The 23,893-nt window shown below is 41.4% G+C and overlaps 1 protein-coding gene across 7 annotated transcripts in view; it reads right to left on the reverse strand.

Moving 5' to 3' along the window:
• Window positions 1-23,893, reverse strand: part of SPNS2 (sphingolipid transporter 2) — a 117,647-nt gene that overhangs the window by 91,988 nt on the left and 1,766 nt on the right. For all 7 annotated transcript variants that reach the window (XR_004309305.1, XR_001558964.2, XR_004309304.1 and 4 more), the window contains exon 2: window positions 81-146. Coding sequence is in view for 1 of the 7 variants with exons in the window: in XM_015880552.2 (XP_015736038.1) it covers window positions 81-146 (66 nt within the window). In the remaining 6 variants the exon portion in view is untranslated. The remainder of the gene's footprint in view (window positions 1-80; window positions 147-23,893) is intronic.

Below are 23,893 nucleotides of genomic sequence, written 5' to 3' on the forward strand. Positions count from 1 at the left end.
AACAACAAAAACCCACTCTCATCTTCGTTCGTTTTCCTCCTAAGGATGTGTTTCAAAGGAAATATGCCAGAGACTCTTACCTGTCTGTAATAAGCCAGCCCCGCTGTCTTTGACTCCAAAGTGCTGCTGGATGTCTAGTAACACACCTGCAAGGAAAACAGAAGAACCTTAGTACCTTCACAGCCCTTGAAAAACACACATCTCAGACACTCCGTAAAGCATCAGGAAAGCCTCAGATTCCAGTCTTTTAGACATACAAATTGGAATGTTTGCACATTGGCTTCTTTCCCATATGCACACTCAATAATTTGCTACTGTAATAGCAGAGGCATGCAGAGAGTTTGGGAATTAAATCCTCATCTATGAGAAGCTGGTCTTTCTTCTTCAAGGAGATCAGAAATTTTTGGCTTGGCTTGGCTTGTTGCTGTTGTTTGTCTGGCTTTGGTGTGGGCAGAATCCAGATCTCTATCCTTGTTATTTTACAGAAATGTAAGGAAACGCCATTCTGTATGTTAAATGCTTCAGTTGAGGAGAGCAATGCTGGGAGTTTTCACATTTAACAAGTTCTGGGCAGCCCTTACTTCCAAAACAAATCAGTAAAGTAAATTTAAAATAGATTAATAGAGACGAGTAAGTCACCAGCTACTTAGCTTTAAAGCAACCACAAACAGTGTTTTAATCTAGTCCATCTCCCTGCTTATTTCCAGAGATCTCTTGCATCTAAACTATTGTGCAATTCTGTGCTCCTAATCATATGATACACACATGTCCAGAGCTGCCTCCACCACCTGCCTGCAGCAATATATTCCCAGCTATGCCAGAATATCAAACAGGCACGTTAAATCACCAGAAGTTAACAGGAGAAACAGCCTGGGATGTGCTAGAAACCATAGCCTCAGAAAGAGGAGTTCTTTTGGATTTGCACCAGAAACCAAAACAGCAAGTGCAAGGGGCCATAATGATGTGTACAAAGTGAAGCAGAAGAGATCTTTCTGTACATCACAAAGAAATTACCCGACCAGTGACAAAGACAGTTCTATAGTACTTTTCCCCACAGGAGATCATAATGTGTGTTACAAGCTTGAGCTGCTATAGCCATAAATGAAATATATTTAGGACACTGAAGAGCAGTCACCTTGGCTTACTCCTTCAGTTTTATTCAGATGGTGGAGAAGGAAGTGTGTTCTGTGGATAGTCAATGCAATAAGAACAGCATAGCACTGCAATTATAAGGCCTGCATGAGCCTGGAAGAAGATCTCCAATGATTAAGAGAGATCTGCATGTCTAATTGGTATGAATTTCCTACTCCAAGCCTATTTTATATTCTCTTTGGACTCCAAGTGTTTTGATATGGGATTTAGGGCATTAAATTAGTGGCAGCAGCAAGCAGATGATGCAACATATCTGTGGAGTGATAGGAGTTACTCTGTGCTGTGGGAATTCTGCTCAGCACATGGGGAGACACTCCTCCCTTCAATTTGCACAGCTCTGTTTTCACCTCTGCATGGTAATGACTCACCCCAAAATTTAATAAGATTCAGGGATACAATTAAGCAGTGACAGACAAGGGAGAATACAGTACAAAGGTAGAGCTTTTGATTTTCCCTTCTTCTTGTAGATGATGGGAAGGCAGACAGCTGGATCCAGATATAGGCTCCGGACAACTATCATGCTACAGACAGGGATGTGCTCCTGAGTGTCACCCAGCACCCAATGCAATCCAAGCCATGTGTAGCTGACAAGGCCCCCTTTGAATGGAAGTTCATACCTAAATGTCTGTAGGATCTGGAAACAGCCATGAGCAGTTCATATCCAGACACCATTCTCCCTGAGGCTGTCTCCCAGCAAGGCTGACTGCCATTTGAGGTGGCTGCATGATTACATGGCACATTAGTGCTATCACTGATTATTTCTTAGAGTAAATTCGGAGTTCCAAGGCCTGAACAGAGATATATGAAACACAGTGCCAACTTTCCAAAGCACCCTACCAGCTGAACCAGACACTATTAATGCTGATGCAGAGCTTGGAACTCTATGAGTTGAAATACAGACAGCAGCTAACCCGGTGCACTGATCAAGATGGGCACAGAGACAGGATTTGCTGAGAAACCCACGCAGAGGCATGATTAGGACTGTTCATGGGTTTAATTCCTTTAGCCCTATCTAGGTTACTTTACTGGTCCTGCTCTGGTGTTTAAGTACTTGACAATGACACTAGGGCAGTTATCAGATTCTTGTGGGTAGTGGGCATGAATAGGACTTTAAGAGCCGTTGGGGTGTGGAGAGTTAGATAGGGAGAGAATGTCAATTAAATGCAGAAGAATAACGCGGTTGACCTCATCGACGTTCAGTGTCAAGAGGGTTTCCAGGATCTAGTCAGGATCCAGGGAACTGTTGCCACCCATTCTTTAGTGGTCATTTCACAAACAGCCAATTTAAAAGACCCAGTCCCAATGCTTTAGGAATGCACATTTAATAGCCTAGGTAGGTTATCTCTAATGTAGAGGAAATGCTTTGGGAAAGAGTTTTCCTGGAAGAGCTCAGGCCAGGCTTTAGACAGGGGCGGGTGGTGCTGACCATGCACAGGGCAGGCTGCTGGCCAGGATAGACTCTGCCTGCTGACCAGAGCTACAGGAAAACAGAAGCTGCAGGAAGGACATCTAATGCAGGGTGAAAAGCTGCTCTGAAAAGTGAGACATCTTAGTGCAGGAATTTTTGTGTTAACCATCTTTATAGAACCACTCCATAGCAGAGCCAGTGTGAAAAAAGCCTTGGTTACCCTTTATATTTAAACGCAATGTGGGCTCTTTAGTAACCACTGCTACATTTTTACATGTATAAAGCATTGCAATGGTACAAAGGAGCGTTGGTGAGCTAAGCCACAGTGAAATTACAATTTCAAAGCAGAAAGACATTATAGCTTCCCTTGGGAGAGCCCCATTTTCTACTCACCAAAACAAAGCATCACACTTTGATTTCGAACTACTTCTAAGGCACGTGCAAAATAGAGAGTTCAGCTGCATATGGAATGAGAAGCTACAGAAACAAAGCTGCAGGTTTTAAGCTGCATTGGTAACACAAATACTGGTTTATAAATGCTGCTGCTTCTGTGCTGTGACACCATATTGGGCAATAGATTTTAGTCAAAAAGCACAAGGTTTTTATGCATATCTTTTACTGGGGCAAAGATGTGTGTTGGCTCCTTCCAAGCACACATGAAGCAGCAGAACTGATAACATTACATGTGGCCCAAGCACCTTCTCCCTGCTCTTCCCAATGTTCTGTTCCCTGGCTCTTCCAGGGAAGCATCCCATCCTCTCAACCATCCTCTCAAGCCACCTTGTTATCATCAGGCTCTCCTTCCATGCACAGCCTGCTTCAAATAACACATTCTGCAGCAGTAGGAGTGGTGAACACACCTGCCTGCTCAGAAACATGTGAAAAGATTAGGTGGGGAGAGGTTTATTCTGAGGTCTCTGTGATTATATCTACACTGCAACCCTAAGGTGTGACTGCAGTTCACACAGATCAAATGAGCTGGCTTCAGCTCAGCCACCCACTAGCTGCTAAACACAAGCTTTACAGTTTGGACCCTATTTATGTACTCAGCTGCAGAAAGCCATGGTGGTAGCCCTGCTGACCTTTGTACCTCAAGATTAATTCCCACTGTTACTAGAATTAGCAAGTTGAAAACAAAAGTGTGGTACCATCTTCTTTGGATTGTCATGAAACCATTCCCTGTCCTGCATGAAAAAGAAGCAGGGCTGCTCTTTAGGTGTTGCTAAATGAGGGGTGATGTCCTGCTTGAAAACACTGGCAGAGCTTCCTTAGGACACATGCACTGACTTACCTTCTGCAAAACTAATTTCCACTGTTGCATGACATGACAGTGTGCATTGATGAAGCAAGTCCTAGTTGGTTTTGAAACAGCGTTGCAGAATCAGAGGGGAAAAAAAAACAAACAAAATAAACCCAGCAACCTGACAGATCAAAACAAGGGTTTCCCAAGATCTGCTTACACTGGAATCCAAGAAATTCCTGACCTAGAAAGCACTGAAAAGAAACCGCCAGCACCCACAGCAGCTTGTTTAGAATGGGGTTTCCCTAAGGAATAAAGAGAAGCACTGAAGAGACAAACCCAGCACATCAGCTCAAGCCAAAGCTCTGAATGAGCCAGACTGTCCAGGCCCAGCACTGCAGGCACTCGCAGGCCATGAAACAGCTGCTCAAATATCTGCCCACAAAGCTCCAGTACAAAGAAGTGTGAGGGTTCAAAGCCTTCACAGACATGGATGGTGTCAGAGGTGGGAGAGGCCGCCCACTGCCTCCCTGTGTGCACCAGAGGGTGAATGCTCAGCTCACCGGGTTGTGTCTGCAGGTCAGAACCATCAGGACACACACATGTAGCACTGACAAGCAGCAGGACTTGCTGTTTTTCCTAAGCAGCATTTTCAGTGGCCTCTCCCCATAGGACAGGTGCTGTACACTCTGCTAAACACGCTATTGCTTGGGAAATGAAACAAAAATTTCTGTCTGCTTTGTTGGGCCTTTCCTATTCAGAACAGAAAAACAACATTATCCACAGACTTGTACCACCTGTCACACCCACTTTTCCATTATCTAATTTTATCATTTTTCTAATTATCATTATTCTAATATCAGTGGGGAAGTATCTGAACTATTCATTAATTCCCAAAGACTACTGGTTTACCTACATGGTATGTAACACATAATTACGTATTGGGGGAAAAAGTACAGAATGCAATTAGCTGAGGGCTTGAAGAAGAAAAGACATTAAAAGACCATAAAAACACTTCTTCCACTCTCTCAAGCAGAGAGGAGGTAGTAATAAATTATGGTTCCTCTAGCATAGCTAGAGCTGCTCTGTAATGTTGTATGCAAAGTCTTAGCACGAAATTGCCTGCAAGAGTGGGAGGGGATGAAAAAGTTCATCAGGTGTAGAATCGATTAGCACAAGGCATCATTAACACAGGGTCAGGGCATGCAGGGAAAGCAGCCCAGGACAGCCAGTCCTGCTCAGATTAAAAAATAATATATATCAAAACAAAACAAATAGGAATTTGAATGCAACCTTAGCTGCCAAATGCTGTGTGCTTCAGTGGTAAAACCACACCCAAATCAAATCCCTCATCTCTTTAATTACAGTGCAGCCTGTTCCCAAGACTGGCTGGGAAGGAAGCCCTCATCAAATGGAGAGCATGGAGTACTCAGCTCATATCAACCCAAGAGCTTATATAAATTCCAAAACCTGGACGAATTTTTGCTTGTGATCCAATACAACAACAGCTCTACCACTAAGCTCACTGTGTCGCTTTGTTCTCCTTTCCTCCCTGCCCCAGAGCTTCCAGAGATCCTCAATTTCTCCCTGGCCTCATCTTACCTTGAGATTGCTACCTTCACCTATCTAATCAGCCTTGCAATTCCCACAAGCCAAGGAAAGACATCACTTAGAGATAAATGACATGATTTGGCTAAAAGGCTAAAACAAGTTGGCACCTATACCTGGACTTAACAACAAATATGTTTGTTGAGACTTAGATTCTGTGTGTGGAATGGTCAAAGTCAGCAGCTGTAACTTCAAATAATAAACACAAACATAACTAGTAGCTAAGGTTTTCTGTCATTTCAGATGTCTAATATAAACATTAACAGTTTCTCCCATACCAAATCTCTTTAACTCAGGCCTCAGTTCAAGTTTCTTCTAGTATTTTCAATGCATACAAACTAAACAAGGCACATGTTGCACAGGAATACATCTACCCCAGCACTGACGGAAAAATATCTTCACCGCCAATGCTTGTGCCATGTTTAATCTAACCAGCAGCTTTAACAGATTTCCAGATGAAACAGCAGAGCCTCAAAAAACAAAGACATAGTTCAGATAAGCCAGAAACTCCCTGCATTCAGTCTCTCCATATGCATGCTATGGCAGTAAGAGGTGGACCTACTAACAAAGGTTCCAGTCGCTTTTTGGCCTTCCAGTCCTTACCCACATCTAACTGCCAATTCTGCAAAGACATATCTCAGAAACTTGGTGTATAAGCTAAGGAAAATAAATTAAAACCCCACAGATAATGGTAGAGCAAATCAAGTACATAAGTATTCAGTCAGTGACTCACCACTCCCTTGTTTTCTTTATTGGAAAACTCGGTGTATCACTGAACCAGAGTGACAGTGAGTCAGGAACCTGGCATGAGCCACAAATGGCGAGAAAATGAGAACAGGCATCTACAAAGTCTCTTTGAAGAGATTCTGAAGACTGTTTCTTGCTTTGGATAGATGTGACTGTGTATTTCATAGCCCTGTTCTCACGGTTTTCTGGCTAGACAAAAAAAAATAGCAAAAGAAAGCCATTTACAGGTCCTTCTAGAGATAACACGCAATGATTAGGCCCTAGTTCTCAGAACCAATTTGATGCCTTTATTCTTACATCCTATTTCTTATACTTACAAAAAACAAACTAACAAACTACATTTGAAGCTTATTACCATGGCCTACTAAAAATCTAGTATCACTCATCTAGTAAAAATATTACTGGTTTGGAACCAGCCAAAGAACATGCAAATATTTTAATGGCACTAAACTGAACTAATGGTGTGCACAACATGAGGCTCATTGTCCTGACCTGTGTGAGCATAACCTCATCCAGACCAGGAGAACTTGTACCGTTATCTCTTCCTGACACAGCTCCACTTGCTGTGTGAGAACAGATGGTTCATACCAACACCTCTGCTACCCCTTCTGTGCACAAGGTTTTTGGAGCACAGAACCACGATTTCTAAGTGAATGTGACACACCTACTGTCATGGTCCTGGGCTGATTAAGACTTCTGGCAACCAACTTCACATCAGCATACAAGCACTTCCTCAGCACTCCCACCAAGCCACACACGTGTTAGAAAGTGGCTTTCTAACTTTTGTGAATGTCCATCACTCAGATTTCCTTCCATGACCCACATCTGGATAGGAACTTAAAATCTTAAGTGTAAAAGCAGGAAAAGTTGGAATTTCCTATGGCATATCTTCCACAGATATTCCATTTGTTATTTCATTCTAGGTACTGCCCAAGCTATGCTAGAAAATGACCAAGAACTGTGCAGAACTGTAACCAGGCTGCATTAGTTATTCCAAGTATCCAGCTAATAAGACAAGTGGCTTTGCTCAGTTAATTAGTAAGGCACATCAGTATTTCAAAGAAGATTTGTGTGGGGCATAAAAGCTTTTTGAAGAACCCAGGATTTACCCACAGAGCTAAAAAATAAAAGAAACCAGCTTTGGAGTTATCAGAGAAGATATCTGAATGCATCTACCTTCTTAATTATGAATTATTAAAGAATTTACTAGGTTCTACTACAGCTGATAACCAATATAGTGTTATCAGTAAAATCTGAATGTAAAACCTTATGTGCAGCTAAGTGAGAGAAGAAGCTAAAATCTAGAACAAGCATGAAGCATCTCTATAATTAGAATGGGTCATTTGTGTAGCCACTTGATTTTGTTGACACCAGGAAATCCTCTCAGCACAAACAGGGCCTGTCCTAGAGTCCTTCATTTGGTGTGAGCTGCAGCAATTTCTGAAGCTAAAACACCTTCCACAGCAATGGTTTTGGTTTTGCCTGGCTGCATTGCCATAGGACCTCCATCAGGAAGGCTATCTTAGCAGGGCAGCAATGCTTACACCTAGGGGCACATCCAGCATGAAAACCAGAGCTCAACCCAAGCTTAAGAGACAGGACAGCTCTGCTCCCAATCCTGACACTACATCACTATTTAACCTTGGGTAAATTATTTGATCCTATAGAGTCTGAGTCCACATTAGTCAAATGAAGATAATAACAATAATCATGTGTGTCACAGATACAGCAGGACTTGGTTATTAAGCTCTTATGAAGAGCCCCAGATGAAAGGCAAATTAGGAGAAGCAAGATTAATTATAAGATGTGCATCCCAAATAAAAAAACAGGAACGTTTTTGTTGTTGCTGTTATTAGGAGAGAGTCTGTCTGATTTAGGATAGCTTTTATTTCAGTGTTGGTAAAGCACACCTATTTCAACCAGTTTCCATGTTCAAACTATATTTGTAGGTTGTGGGTAGGTGATAAAGGCTGCTGGGCCTCAGATACTGCAGACATAAAGGGCTTTGATCAGAAGTCTGACCTCACATTCTCTGGCACCTGTGATACAACAAAGCCAACAGGCCTACCTTTAACTGTTGCAAGGCTAAAGAGTCCAAATGTTACTTCCACACAGTAGGAAAGGCCAGAAGCAAGGAAAAGGAAACATTTCCCATGGGTAAAGACTGCACAGGATCATATTTCCTGCCTCAAGAAAGGTGAAGCCTAGTTCTTCCTGCAGAAGGATAGGAAATAGTTGAATATCAGATGCTGCCAAAATTCAATTCAGCATCACCCAGTGACAGGTACGGTTCTAACTAACTTCGCTGTATGAATTTCGAAGTGATAGCAAATCCCATGAACTTTCCCTCAGGGCATCAGTAATGAATTTCTTAAAAAATAGATGAGTACAGAAATCTAGGGGAAAAAAAATTAATAATGGTACATTCTCTCCAGGACACGTTAAATAAAAAAGTTGTCCTTCACCTTGCAGAAAGTTTATGTTAAAAAAAGACAGTATTAAATTAGTATTGAATCTTTCATTTCTAGAATGTCAGATTGTTTTTAATGGCTGCCAGGAAGCCACCTACACCTGAATTTATGATATTTAACAGAGCAGGAGAATTTTAAAAAGGGCATTGCCTCCACTTGTTTCAGGACAGTGTAATACAGCCACCTAGAAAAGGAGCTTGGGTTCCTCCCCTTAACTAGAAACAGTAAAAGGCTGAAATTTGTTAAGCTCACTAAATGTGCATTAACTCCTTAAAGGCAGGTGTACATCAGGGCAGCTCATCACAGGATGAAGCTGAACTCAACCACAGCTCATAGCTCATAGAAACCAATCACATTTTCAAACGATCGGTTTAAAAGGAACTGCTTTCTTTACAATTCATGTCTTCATTGACTGGGACTGCCCAAGTTCTGTATTTCAGTCATTCAGGCAACGTTTTGTTTCAGCTATTCTGACATAGGAGTATCACTATGTGCATTAGAAATCTGCAGCCAGCTATAGTGGCTTCTCTTCCCAATAAAGAAGCAAATCAGCAGTATTAGTCCATTGGAGATAAGAACACAGAACATTGTGTATTATTCCATGTCACTCAGAACTCTCACTTCTGTTAGTAAATGTCAATTTTGCATAAGGTCAGACAACCAACAATTTAGGTGGAAAATATATATATATATAAAATAAATTAAAATCAAACCTTGCAAATTTATTGCAGTGACACTTATTACCACAAAGGTTTCTTAGGTGGCCAGCAAGACATTGCTTTTGCAATGGACGATCTATAGGTCTCATTCCTTATCTCTAAGATGTTTTCATGGGTGAATTGAAAAACTGCCAAATCTCTGGAGATAATCGAGGCCAGACAGTGGTGCCACACACAAGCAACAACCACTGAAATAATGCAAGCAGTATTTATCTCTCCCTCCCTGCCCACACCCAACTTCTGCACAGTAATATCTAAGCTGCTGAAGAGATGGGGTCAGGAAGAAAATGCTTAGCCACAAAACTCGTACAGAATATAAAAGGCAGAGTTCCCTCTGAAGAAACAACTTGTTGGGGTCCTGTGAGCATGATTCCTGGTTGAACGGAGAAGAAAAAGATTCAGTTTAAATTTAGAAGACAACTCAGTCCTCTGTCTGAATGATAAGCCATTCTCCTTGGCCCTGCTATTAAAGGTATTTATGTCAGACACTGAACATTTATTCTTTGTTTAGATGTTGGGCAGAAAATAAAGAATAAAAGGGGGATGAAATAAAAATCACTCAGTGCTCATCTCTGAGGCAAAGCACCAAATAAACTGAATGCCATCTGATTAATAAGGGTTACTCAGGAAAGCTGCAACGTGCCTGTGTGGTCACAGCAAAATTAATTAGGATTCAGGAAGTAATGCAAACTCTGAGCACCAAGATCAGTGCGAGCAGATAAAATGATTCCCAGATAAGAGAAACTCCTTGTCAAGCATTCTGCTGTGGGGTATACATATTGCAGGTGCAGACTTTAGGTCTTGCGTAAGCATGCCTTGCACAAAAGCTTTTATTCCTGTTGCTCACAATATTAGCTGGAATAATGCTTGCTTCCAAGCACCTACACAGTGCACAAAGTACCTGCTAAGAACCTGGGCATCTGAGCACCTGTGTACCACTGTTTATGCCAGCCCCACTGAAGTCTGGTCTGGACAGAAGTGTAGAACACAACATAGCACAGAGTTCTCCCCCGAATATGTTTTAGTGCATCTGGATAGCAGGTGAATCCACAAGGACCTGAGAAGATAGATATACCAGCTGACATATACACATATATAGATATAGATATACCAGCTGACATATACATACATATAGAGATAGATATACCAGCTGACATACCTGGAAGAAGTTTTGTTTTCAAAAAGAAGCAAATGCCAAGTGAGAGAGGACGCTTTTATGTCATTCCAACAGCCAGACATGAATGCCACCCAAACACCTCTGTACAGGTCTGAACAGGCATTCCAGGTGTTCCCAGGAGGTATTCACCTCACCAAGGGAGCTGCAGCATTCCTCACCAACCTCCAAACTGGAATGGTTTTCAGATGGGGTCCCAAAAGTCATTTACTCTGTAAGCTATTCCCCACAAGGTACTGGGGATAATGGAAATGAAAACAAGAGAATTCATCTGTTCATTAGTTTAGAAAGCTGCAATTCGTGACTCATAGAAAGCTTGTGTAAATAAATAGCATTGTTTAAATCTTATTTGTAATTATACTTTCAGCCAGAGACTTTCAAAGCTAAAATAAGAATATGGCATCCAATTGTCTGATTTATTGTCATTTGAAGCAGGTGCTGTAGGCCCAAATTCCCTTGGCAGATTATATCTCATCTTAAGTGTTTTTGCTAGCGGTAACTTTCACATGTTCATGTCAGCAGCGACGAGAGGAAGGAAATAAAGTAAAAAAGAATTCCATCTAAGTTATCCAGTTTCTCTTTATGGCAAGTTAAAAGATTTGTGCACAACTGAAGAGCTGAACCTGTGCTGTGCTCAGCCTGGTTTAGCACAAGAGGAAAAAGTGGAAGTGAGGAAGGACCAAATGCAAGTTTGGGAAAAGAAACAAGCCTGTTTTTCTTTAACAGCCGTACATTTCTTAGCACTATGAAAACTGCTTCTTGTGCTGCTCCTGCACACTTTTTTTAACCACCTGCTCATTACAACAATTGTAATTAATAAGGAACAAGAACTCATAAGTAGATCACCTTGAAAGTCTTGTTCATACCTAGTCAGCCTACTGCAGTACTCAACCACAGACCTACATTTTGAAAGGATCAAAAATATACAGAAAACTAGAAATTACTGAGGGTGAAAGCATAATATGCCTGGAACGCCAATCTGCCAAGGAAGTAAGACTTATTGACACCTTACCTGAAATACCCCAGGCGTGCTTAAAAGACACCTGGTGATGCCCAAGGAAACTGATGCAGTTGTGAGGGGCTGTCACATAGCTGGTTGCTCTTGAAAAGTTGGGCAGAGATCAAAAACAGCTGGAAAAGTGCCTATCACGTATCTGCTGCTTTTGAATACTTCTCTATCACAGATTTCATGCAATGCTTCTGCACTAAGGCACGTAGTGAATACAAGAAAAACTGGCAGCTTCCTAATATGTATTATTGCTAATAACCAGAAAGATCAGAGACATTTATTTGCTACAGAAGTCAGACAAAATACAACTACAGAGAACGAGAGTGAATTAGAGACTGGGAGAAGCCTCTTGCAAGGACATTCAGCAAACTGGGATTTCAGAGAAAATTGTTATTTCATCTTCTTGCAGGTGGGGACAAACTTCTGGTCTTCCTCTTTTGATGTGCTAACAGCCTGGAGCAGGACTGCAGAATTCAGAGGCAACAGAACATGGCCAACAGGTGTTAGAAATGACAGGTATTTGTCAAATACCAAAATCCTACTCATACCTTCTTCTTTTTTGAGCAATTTTCCAGTTTTATATTTTTATTAAAGTCATTTATTGGAGATAGGGAAAAAGAATATTCACCTCAGGCAAGCCACACTAAGATGCTGCAAGAAGAAAAGCCAGCATAAAACAACTATAGACATAAGGATCCTGCTGTGTGCTTGAGGCATAATACATCTCCATTCAGCTAAATTGTGCAATAGAAAAGTGGAGAAAAACTGCAGAAATTGCTTCAAAGACAAACAAAGAAGTGTTTCTGTTGAGCCATCATCAGATTTGCTTGTCAGATCAGATGTCTTTTCTTGTGCTCCAATCAAACATAGAAAATGCTTGAAGGAAATTGCTGGTATTGGTATTTACACACTACACATATGCAGCTGGAATGAGATTTCTGCTGTGGTAGAGCAGCAGCATCAACAAAACAGTTCAAAACTAAGGATACTCGTACTGCAAGAACTCATTTTATTTCTTAATTTCCTAATAAAACTTGCTCCTATATAATTTAATATGCAGTTTTATACCAGCTTCAGGGAAACGTGCCAGTTGAGTGTAAAGATCATGTTCTTGAAAGGAAGAGCAAAGGAAAAGGTTAATAAAGGTAGAGGGAGCCACAAGAAGCCTTCCGCTGCTTCAGCAATAAATGCAGAAGCTTTGCTGTATAGCACAGAAGCTGTACAGAAGGCATCTTGGAGTCACCAGCAGATGTTTGACTTGTTTTAGCTTCCCATCTGACAACAGCTCACTCTGCCATTGCAGAATCAATCCTAACTTGAAGAAGCGGGATTGAAGAATTGCCATCTCCTGGCAGTTTGCTCACCCCAGTGACATCTGCACTCTCCTTAAACCAGACATTTCTGCTGTTACTGATGTCTGTAAGTCTGAACTCTCCAAGATCTCATGCTTGTACACAAAAAGCAGATTCCTAACTCTGAATACATTTCAAACACACTCAAAATATTCTTGGTAAATTTCATAAGTAAACTTGAAAGGCCTACTTCATCCTGTGGCCATAGTTGCAGCAATTATTGCCTGTAGGCTATAAGCTTCTCATTGAGCCTCTCTCCATTTTTTTCCCATTTATTTCTAAAAATGAAACGATGATTTGATTAAAAGGATGCTAACACAGACATAAGACAATGTCACATGTTAAGAGAGACACAGAAAAGGAGAAAGAAAGCAAAGACATTGCTTCTGTCATTCTGACATGTAGCAAAGTCTGCCTTTTGCTTTGCTACCAAAATAATACTATGGCTATCAGTTAGTTAAAGGACAAGTCATCTATTTTTTCCCCTCTCACAAAAATGTAATTGCTTTATCTTTCTTATTACATCAGTGCAGTGTCCCAGCACCATGTTTATTCCCAGCTATCTACCCCTACCTGCTGCTCTCAGCCACCTGCCAGAGCACCCATTAGCACAGCTGTGGTCACTATTAGATGGGGGCTAAAAGCATCTGAAAGGGAAAGCAGAAGCAGCACAGTTTGTTTTGCTTTCCTCTCTCTGTAGACAACAGTAGCTAATTTACCTCATAAGAAGAAAGTAACAAAGCTGCTGCTCAAAGTAAGGCTTCAGAAATAATCAAGCACCTTTTACGTCAACAGAAGCAAGTAGAAATGCTCACCTCCATCACTGCAGCAAGATAGAGACCAATCTCAGAGCCACCTAAAACATTTCCAGTTGCATCAATTTCCCCTCCAAACCCTTAATCCTAGTTGATACGCTCTGAATTACATCATCAATTTCTGTCAAACTACAGGTATTTAAATGCAACCCACCATCATAGTTTTAGCTAAAAGTCTTCCCCCTCCTTTGCCCATTTTCACACACATTTGCTGTCTCACTCTTGCATATTCTCTCCCAGCGCAATGCAATGAAATCTTCATGTTTTTAACACACACTAAAATCAGCTGCAAAGAAGAGGTGTAAAAAAAAAAATAAATCAGCTATGCAAGCCAACTCATTAACAAATCTACTGCACACTCATTTGCAGGAACACCGTGCTTGCCAAATGAGAGGCAGCCAGGGGAGCTTCGGTGTTTCCCTGGCAGCTTGAAATCAGCCAGAGCAGGTAGACAAGAAGGTATCTTTGCTCCCCTGAGTAGCCATTTCCAAATCCACATATTCCAGTTACTGTCCTCAGTTTCCAAAAAGGCAGAGCTCCATAATATCATCAACAATACGAAGATATTAATACTAATTCTATACTAACCTATAGAACCACTATGAGTATAGATGATCGTCTGTGAAGAGCTGTTGCACATAAGACAGCCTTGTTTCAGTGCCTAAAATTTAGCCTGAGCTCCATTCCTTCTTTGGTTTATCATTTTAGGATTCCAAACTGCTCTTTACTCACACTAACTCAGACTTCAGTCCAACTGTTTTCCTAACAAACTCTCCCTCTTACTCAGATTTGATGAAGATATTCATATAAATTCCTTTTCTTAAAAAAAATTCAACCCAAAATAAACATTTTTCCTTCACAATCAAGCATTTTTATGCATAGCCACCACTAACATTTCAGAGCATGTTTGAAAAATCAATGGTTGCAGCCTATCAAGTAAAGAGTTTTGCTTAAATTACACTCTTTTCTTTCATAAAGCTGCAGAATGTGGTTTTGCTTTCTTTCTGTACCACACACTGCACAGAAGTGAACTGCAGTAATGCTGAATTTTCCTGCAGTAGTATTTAATGTCCCATTTTGAAGTGTACTAGAATAGGGTGGCTATTCTTTGCCATGTTCTTCTGCTGGATGGCTACCTTGCTGTCTAAAAACAGACTTTTCCCTACAGGCAACTGCCTTCTTTAGACAGACAGGAGGCACCTCTGACACCACAGCACCCTGCTTTTCACTGCTGCCTTCTCAGGCCTTCCTACTACAGCACAAAGAGCTTCAATCTTCCCCAGGAGGCAAAGGCCTCCACCTATATTAAACAGAAAAAAGAACAAGTATGCCGAGAAGTTTAAAATATTCAAAAATTCCAACACAGAGAGCTGCCAGTGGCCAACAAGGGCAAAATTACAGCATTTGGGAATTACAGATCTGCAGGAGAACCAGCAATTTGTGAGGAATTCAAGTCACCAGAAAGCAATGAATTAGGACCACAACGCTAACAAAATTAGATACAGTCTCCTTTTAACCTCATTTCTGATTTTAAGGGTGTCTTTTTTTTAGTTAAAAAAAAAAAAAAGAAGCACAACAAAAATGTTGGTTGTTTGTCTTGTTAAAGTTTGTGAGATTGGGCTTGTTTAGAAAACAAGTTTTCCCATTATTTAGTCTCATGACCTTAGGTTACGTGTAATTACACTCATGCATGTGCAGAGAGGTTCCTCCCAGCAGTTTAAATACAGTGACAGCAAAGACAAAACTCAGCACAACATGACAATTCCTGTAATGTTTGCCAACGTGCCAGCCTGAGGGAAGGATGTTGGCTGCAGATTTTTTATTGTTATTTTGGGGGTTTTGGGTCGTTTTTTTTAGTTTTTTAAAGAATGTTTCCTCACATTATTGGGTCTTCTCTACAACTGTGGACACTGTGTCAGAAGGCAGCTCTTTCCCAATGACTTTCACTCATCTACATGTCATTAAACTGTGCTGTGTTAAAACAAAACAAAAACCTTTCCAAACTTCCCATCCTCCACCCAGCAACAGCATCTTTCAAACCATGCCTCCTCGTTTGGTTAATTACTCTAGCAGCCCACCTAAGCTCTGCCTCTCAGCCCCTTCCTCCAAAGGAGAACCCAGAACCTGAAGGAAGGAGGAAACAGCTCATCTGCTGAACACAATGTTCGGAAATGTGAGGTGAACATTCCTCACAGAAGCAAAATGAACGTTCCCACCACAGCACAAAGAAAAGCTTTGTATTTCATATATTTTCCATTGTCTGAGCATGCTTATACATAAGCAGCTACACTTAGCAGTCAGCAACAGGAGATATTGAGCAGCTTAAAGAGATGAATGCTTTCAACAGTGCTATAAGTGAAACAAGAAGGCAGCTTACACCATGTTCTGCTCCACCAGTACTCTCTAACTCTGACACAAAGGTTCTTCCTTCCACAGACACAAGTACCCCTTCAATGCTCACTGGACGGATGTGCAGCATCCTCCATTAAATGGAAATATCCCATCAAAATTGTGCAGTGGGGAGACTGAAGCAACAAACCAAGTGGCACAGCCTGATGGCCCAGCAGAAGCACGTACCATGAGATCTGGATAGAGACAGCAATGCAGCTTTACCAGCTTACAAGGCTGCAGTGTTATGCAAGTGACTGCTGCTATCTCAAATCACACATACACATTCTTGCACAGTTATCACTTAACACTGGTCAGTGGTGACTTGGTCTGTTGCCTTTCTTTATATACTTAACAAAAACCTCCTAACAGCGCTCTTCCTAGTGTTGCTAATGTGCTGAAAGCACTCTTCAATCAGACCTCGTAAAAATACAATGCAGAACGTTTATGTTCAAATAAATAAATAAATAAATAAAATCAAGCTTTAGGAGAATGTCAAGTAAATAAGTGTATTAATTCAGATAGAAGAAACAGAGAAGACTTCTCAGTACAGGCTGCTGGCACGCAAAGTCAGATCAGTAGCCAGTAGTGGCAGGTGCAAATGAAATGTGTGCAGATTCTAAAGGGACAACTCTCTAACAGAGAAGCTCTTCTCTGCTGGGGCCAGTGCCACTGTTTAATTTGATTACACACAAGTAATGTTCTTGGGAGGGAAAGGAGGCAAGAAATAAGAAGAGTAAGGACCCTCTGTGCACCCGTGCTGAGTGAAAAGGGCTCACCTAGCTGTATGTCCAGCAGCAGGGGCTCTGAACAGTGATCCACAGCAAAATCACAGGGCAGTCATACAGCTGACATGGCACGATCACTCAGTAGACAAAAGTTACTTGCTTTCCCCTTAGCAAACCACATGCCACAGAGCAATTTTAACTGGAAAGACACTATCCCAAATTTAAAGGGAAACTAATGTTTTCAGAGAAACATCACAGAGCAGGAGAGTCTGAAATCTGTATGTGAACACATGGGCACACACATGGACCGACACACTTTGTCCATAACACTTGCAGGTTCTCCCCTCCCACAGCTTGCTACCAACTCTATACTGCCTGGCTATTGAATAGCTGCCACAACTCAGCTACTTCCATACACAGCTCTCACTGCAGACAGCAATTGTGTAAGGAATCTCTCCTGCTCAAGACCAAAACACCTCACAGCCCAGTTTCACAAGTCTCGGGTTGAATTAAACAAATACTGCCAGGTTATAGAGTCCGGTGACTACTAAATGCTGAGGAACACGTTTCATACCCCCACAGAAAATGTGAAGGGAGAGTATAATAAAGCCCAAATAAATGCTTAAATCAAGAATGTTAAATCCTGATTCTGACTGCACTAGACATTCTAACAGACAGAAACCTCTACCCAGCCACTAGCACAACTTGAGTTCTCCTTCAACAAGCCTGGCACAACACCAGAACCAGATCCTATAGAGTGCAACAGGCAAGGCCTCAACAAATGTATTTTCACTGGAAATGAGCTCTGAGAACCAGCTATGTGCACAGTGCATCATTTGTTACTGCTGAGACTCACAGGTTTGATTCATCAAGAAAGATGCCCCCATCATCTGCCAAAACTTATTTCAGCAAGTAATGAAAGGTCTGTCCAAATCCATGGGTGTTAGAGCACATCTAAAACTGTACCAGCTTCCAAAACTGTTGGAACCTAAATTAGACAATAACTGCATGTGATACCATTTACGCCAAGCTGGAATTCGCCAGCTTCCAAGTGGTGCAATTTATGACCAACTAAAAATACAGGTTTTCTGGAGAAAATGGCAAGTGACCCCAGAGTTTAACAGCGCTACTAAGATACTTGTAATGAAACAGGCAAGAAAAGCACATTCTTGGGATAGCTAAAATCAACAGCTGGAAACTGGCACCTTAGCAGCCTCCAGATTCTGTTATAGGACAGCAACCACACGGAGATCAAGGCTTCAAATTCCAAACACCCTCACTTGGCTGCCATGTTTGGTTGTTCTGAATCACAAATTCCCTTTAAATTGCAAAGGCAAAAAACAAACAACTTATTTCCCAATACTGTACTTTGCTTTTTGTCCTTCTCTTCCACATCAGAGAAGTGAATCACCCAAGATGGAGATGATCAGGAACTGTCAGCTCTAATCAGAGCACTGGAGCTGTCAATCACCAGTAGCCCTTGGGTATCCTCTTTCCTAAATGTATAAAAGATTTATATCCTGAAAGTTAGTCAGCATTTCTGGCTGCTAGATTGAATAACAAGACTATGCTAAATGCATTGATAATCATATAGCTGCAGAAGTATTTGAGTTCTCACAGCTTAGCACACAAACACATGCAATGTGTTTCAGGAACCACATTGGTGTGTCAGGAAAAAAAAATGAAGCCATTTTTCCTTATTGCATAGTTTGTTTCCTAACTCACTCGGATTGCATTTATTAATAGTGTTGCAATTCTGCATTAATTATTATTTAGCACCAGCACAAAAGTGCACAAAATTTGTCCCTGTCCCTAACAGCGAAAGCAGCCCTGATTCAGTGTCTCATAGCCAACATTTCACACCCCAGCTCAATTACCAAAGCCTGGACATCAACGTAACTGTTGTCACACCAATTTACAAGCTGCACTGGCTCTAGCTGGGAAACAGCCTGCAAGCTCAAACTTGCTGGAAAAGACAAGTCAGCATTAATGACAATAATAAAAATGAGAATCTAGAATCATGAAAAGCAATCACACACAAAAAAGCAAACACCAATATGTTGTTATTGTCTCACATTTTCAAATCGAAAACTTGCATTTTCAAGTGGAAGATTTATCACTGAAGGGCTATGAAGAAAGAGCGCAGCTATTCATGAACTTCCCAAACTGCACACGTGGTAGCAAAACTGCGCAGAAACAACTGCGTATACCACCACAAATGCAAAACATCCAAGGTCATCGCTATAATACAGGTACAGATAATGAAATAAAGAGGTGACCAGGCAGAAGAAAAGTCAAAATTGCAAGCCAGCAACAGGGCATGACTCCTTTTCTGGATCTGCCCTGCTTTGTAAGTACACTCTCCCAAAAGATCACTTGTCTGAAGTGAGAATATGCAGACAGCACAGACCAGCAGATCATAGACAGGCATGTGAATCAAAGTAAACCTCCAGGTAAGTTCAATTCAAGCCCTGAGGCTTCACACAGAAGAAGACAGACAGAAGTCGTACTGACTGTCTGTTCACCCACTATTGCTGCCTTCCATGTGGCCAAGAACACAGAGCTCTCATTTTAAGACAGTAATAAAGTGTTTCTGATAGAAAAAGAAAATAGAAAGATATGAAACGAATAATTATCAGTGTTGTTATTCACTTAATTATTGGCAGATGCCTGAACAAGGAATAAAATGGATTAGAAGCAGTTTGAATTCCAACACAGCCTTAAAATAAAAAAGAAAAAGAAACATCACATGTCAAGGCTGAAAGGATTTTCTTTCCACCATGTGGTTCCCTCATCCTGCCAGCCAAGCTCCAAGCTGCTACTGCAGCTTTGCTCTCCATAACCCTGATCTTTTCCCCCTGTGCTGTTCAGCCAGTGTACTCACTGGCCACAGAAGCATAGAAAAGTTATATGTTTATAAAAGCATAAGGGCACAAGGCTGGCATGCTCATGTTGCGGAACTTAAGGCTGACAAGACAAAGATGAGGTTTTTTTCCCTCCATCTTTCTCCTTTCACTTCAAGGAGAAATTGCTCCATGATTTTTGGTTGTGAGAAAAGATCCGCAGTACTGGGAAGGGGTGACCAAAACTCATTCCCTCATGAACAAAGAGCAGGTGAGGACAAAATCATCACCCTTCCCACCTGCTCCCAGCCATGACTTGTGTGGGGCTTTCATGAAGCACACAGTATTAGGAAGATTGGGAAGAGACCACCACAGGGCCCTGAATAGCTCAAACTGCCCTCGGAAAGAAAACTGCAGCCACTCCTGACTGGGAACAGATCCAAAGTGATGACCTCAGAAACGAAGGGCTCCACATCTCATCCAGGTTCCATTACCTTCTTGCTTTCCCAGTTATTTATGCTACCAAAAAAAAACAGAAGCACGGAAATTAGTTTTCCCTCCCTTTCACTTCCTCTCTCCACAACCCTACAGAAATAGCCAGGTTATGCAAGACAAACACCCACAAAACAACAATGAAAGCAGATGCATTAGGATGGAAAAAAGACACGTATGAGATTTCTACTGTGTGCGCCAATTCTGAGTGCAGCACTTGTTCAGTCTACAAACAACACGGCAAACTACGAACAGCATAGAAAACTATTTTAAGAACAGCAGACTTAATGCAAGGTTTCTATTAGTAGAATTGAGAACTAATGGTTTGACTGCATTTTGTTGCCAAGCTTTTGATTTGATTTTGCCTGTACCACTCTGATTTGCTTCTTGACTTTAAAGAGTCGACATATAATAAAGATAGACTGAGAACAAGGTGACTGGAGGAATTCAATGCTATGAGAGCTTGGTCTGGTACATGAAAAGTTCTGAAGGGATGATCACAGAATTCCTGTACCTTTGACCAAGTTTTTCTGCACAGCTTCTAATATTGACAGTCTCAGAGATGAAGGGACAAATAAGATCATGGCTTTCTTTAGAATGCACTGAATATTTATGAGGGCCTTAACTCCACGTAATAAAGGCCATATTCACTGACTGTGATTACTTGGATGCTCTAGGGATGAAATAAATCAACAGGCATGAAAGAGGATCTCAAAGTCAAACAGGAAAATCTGCACATAATAACAAAGATAGCAACTATCTGGCAAATCTACATCACAAGGAGGAAAAATACTATGATTAAACGTAATAAGACTTCACTTGAAATGCAAAATACTCAGGAAAAAAATCCTGCCAACTCGCATAAGGACCAGCAAAGAGGAAGTAGCTGACTATGCACTAAAGCCCATTGCGTAGGGAAAACATAACAGTAGAGAACCAGCTGCTACTACGCAGTCTTTGCCATGGTGCTAGAGTGATTTCTATTGCTTGTTTCTGAAGTGTATGACCACCAGACCTTCCAGCTTCTGCTCTCACTGCAGCGTTACTGGCAGTGTAACAAATTCAAGAAGTACCCGTTGCCCAAAGTATTGTTATCCTTTCCCAGATTCCCATATTGGTGAGCTGCTAACACCGCTGGCTCAAGCAAGTTCAGCCAATATTCTTTCCTAACATTTTCCAGCACTGCACTCCTTCTACAGCTGAATCCTCAGTAATAGCAGGACTGAATATCTCAACAAGAGAGGAAAAGCAGAGAGCTTGCAGTGCCACTTCATGGTTCCCTCCCTGAAACTATAAGCACTGAGCATAGTCTTGTTACAGATGGGGGCTCCATTTACCCCACTACATAAATGAGATCTTTCATAGTGAAAGATCTTCACGCGATCTAAGATTTCAACTATTAAAGTAATACATTGCTATGGTAAATGTGAACTCCCAAGTAATAGAAAGCAGTTTTGACGTATGAACTCTTGAATATCTTGGCATTTGGAGTTAGCTTTGAACCCTCCCTAACCCTTCAGTTACAGCTTGTACTACATAGCTTTAAACTTGACTTTCCACTTTCAGTAATCATTTGCATGTATGTGTCTTCAAAGAATGGTATTTGCAACTATGTGTTGTAATGAGAAGCTAATTAACACAAATATGGTTATTAGCAAGTTACAGACATTTACAAGACAAAAACTCCAGACCAAAGCCTACGGTTTACTTGCGTCACAGGGAAGGAGAATCTCAAGGATGGACTAATAGCAACCACTAACTACTTTACCATGGGCAAATCGCCAACACTCTGCAACTCTGTTTCCCCTTCTGTAGTGGGATCCTAAGACTCATTTACTTTGCCAGGTAGTTCTCCAACTTAATTAAATCATTACCTTTAAATTAAAGGCATTACAGAAATGCCAGGAAGTAGCACCTGAATTAGAAGGCGGGGATGACACTGTAATGAAGCAAGACTATTTTCACCATCAACAGCAGGCGCAGTAAAAGGTCATTCATAGCATAATTGTGAAACCACATTCCAAGCTTCTGAAGGCAAGATGACTTTTCCCAAAACTTCATTAAGGAAAAGGATACGTGCCAGCATCGCTGGTTGCTGGAGTGTCACAGGTGATCTACAGTGATTTCATTACTGCTAATCTTCCCTTTTCCTTGTTCTTTGTTTTCTAATAGCAGCAAAATATCACAGCTCTTGAAGGAATACTCTTTCCACAGGCAACCATTTTCGGTATGATCAAAGACCTATTAAGAAAATTGCAGAGGAATATTTCCCTTCAAGTCAGTAATGTTCAGCACAGAGTTTTCAATCTTTCCTTCATAAGAGACACACTAGAGGCACTCCCACTTTTTGTCTGGGAGAGCTGCTCCCAAATATCATTATACTTTAACATTCCCCATGCACATTAGGAATTTTCAACCCTATGCAAACATCAGGGCATTGCTGAAAGATGCCCTGTTACTGCTGTGGATGAGGAAGATGCCCTGCTGTCTGGATGAGGAGCTACCAGATATGTTTTAGTGGCTTGTGATAGCAAGGGTAATAGGAGGACAGTTGGACTAGATGGTCTTACAGGCCCTTTCCAACCTTGTGATTCTTTGAGTCTATGTGCTCAGGCTTTTCAATTTAAAAGTAACAGAAGAAGCTTATCTTTAAACCATAGAAAACAGCCAGTCAGCAGCAGAGGCCCAGTTTCATCAGCTATTCCCAGAAGGGCTGTACCTCAGTGTCAGGCATGAAGCTGAATATGTCCTACATCTCAAACCACACTCCAGTTCTGTCACAAAACGTCCCAGATACTAAAAGGCACATTTCATCCTGAAATTGTTTCATCTATAATGGGAAGCCATCAAAATCAAAACTAGGAAACGGGCATCTACTTTCTTGGTTACAACTGAAAAAGATTGCCCCCAAAACTCATCATATCCAATGTCTTAGGGAAACAAAGGTCATTACACCTCACAGCCTCAGAGAAGCCGTGCCAGGGATCAACCTGTACATGCCAACCCTCAGGACCCAGTTTCCATTGGTACTGCTGCTCCCCAAACACTTTGCAGACAGAACCAGAACCAGGAACTCACACCACTTCTCACAGCAGTTCCCTGGCCTTCGTTAAATCATGATTTCTCTTGCTACTACCCCTGCCATAATGAGGCCAGTGTTCAACTGCATTATTACGTTGCTGCAACAATTCATATTTGCAAAGTACTTTGAAGGTCTGAAGGGCTGTATTCACTAATTATTACCTGTCTTGAGACACAAACTGAATATTCAAAGTGCTGGCCTGATTCATATGTGAGTGCACGTCACATAAGTATGCGGTATGCACCGAGACTCACAAATAACAGCAAAGATGGCTTTTCAAGAAGACTTTATAACAAAGTCACTTTTGAGTACAAAAAAATGCGTAATTCTTATTATCACAATTTTTCTACTAGCCTGGAATTCAATTATTCCTTGTTTCAGATGAGCACTTTATACAACATCAGTCTGAGAAATAAACACCAGCCAGCAGTAGACAAAAATATGATGCAAAACGATTCTGCCCCTAAAGCAAAGTCTGATGCTTGAGAACTTGGACCTTTGCTATCAAGCTGAAAGCTGATGGTCAAGGCAGAGCCAGAGCTTATGCTACAAGTACCGGCATTCACAGCACTGGCAATGCAGCATCACGGCAGGCAGGTGGCTTTATCCTCCACTCGGTCAGGCACTTTGCAGCCTTCCCACCAATCAAGATGCTTCTCCCGTCC

Source organism: Coturnix japonica, chromosome 19, assembly GCF_001577835.2.
Source record: "Coturnix japonica isolate 7356 chromosome 19, Coturnix japonica 2.1, whole genome shotgun sequence".
Classification (NCBI taxonomy): domain Eukaryota; kingdom Metazoa; phylum Chordata; class Aves; order Galliformes; family Phasianidae; genus Coturnix; species Coturnix japonica.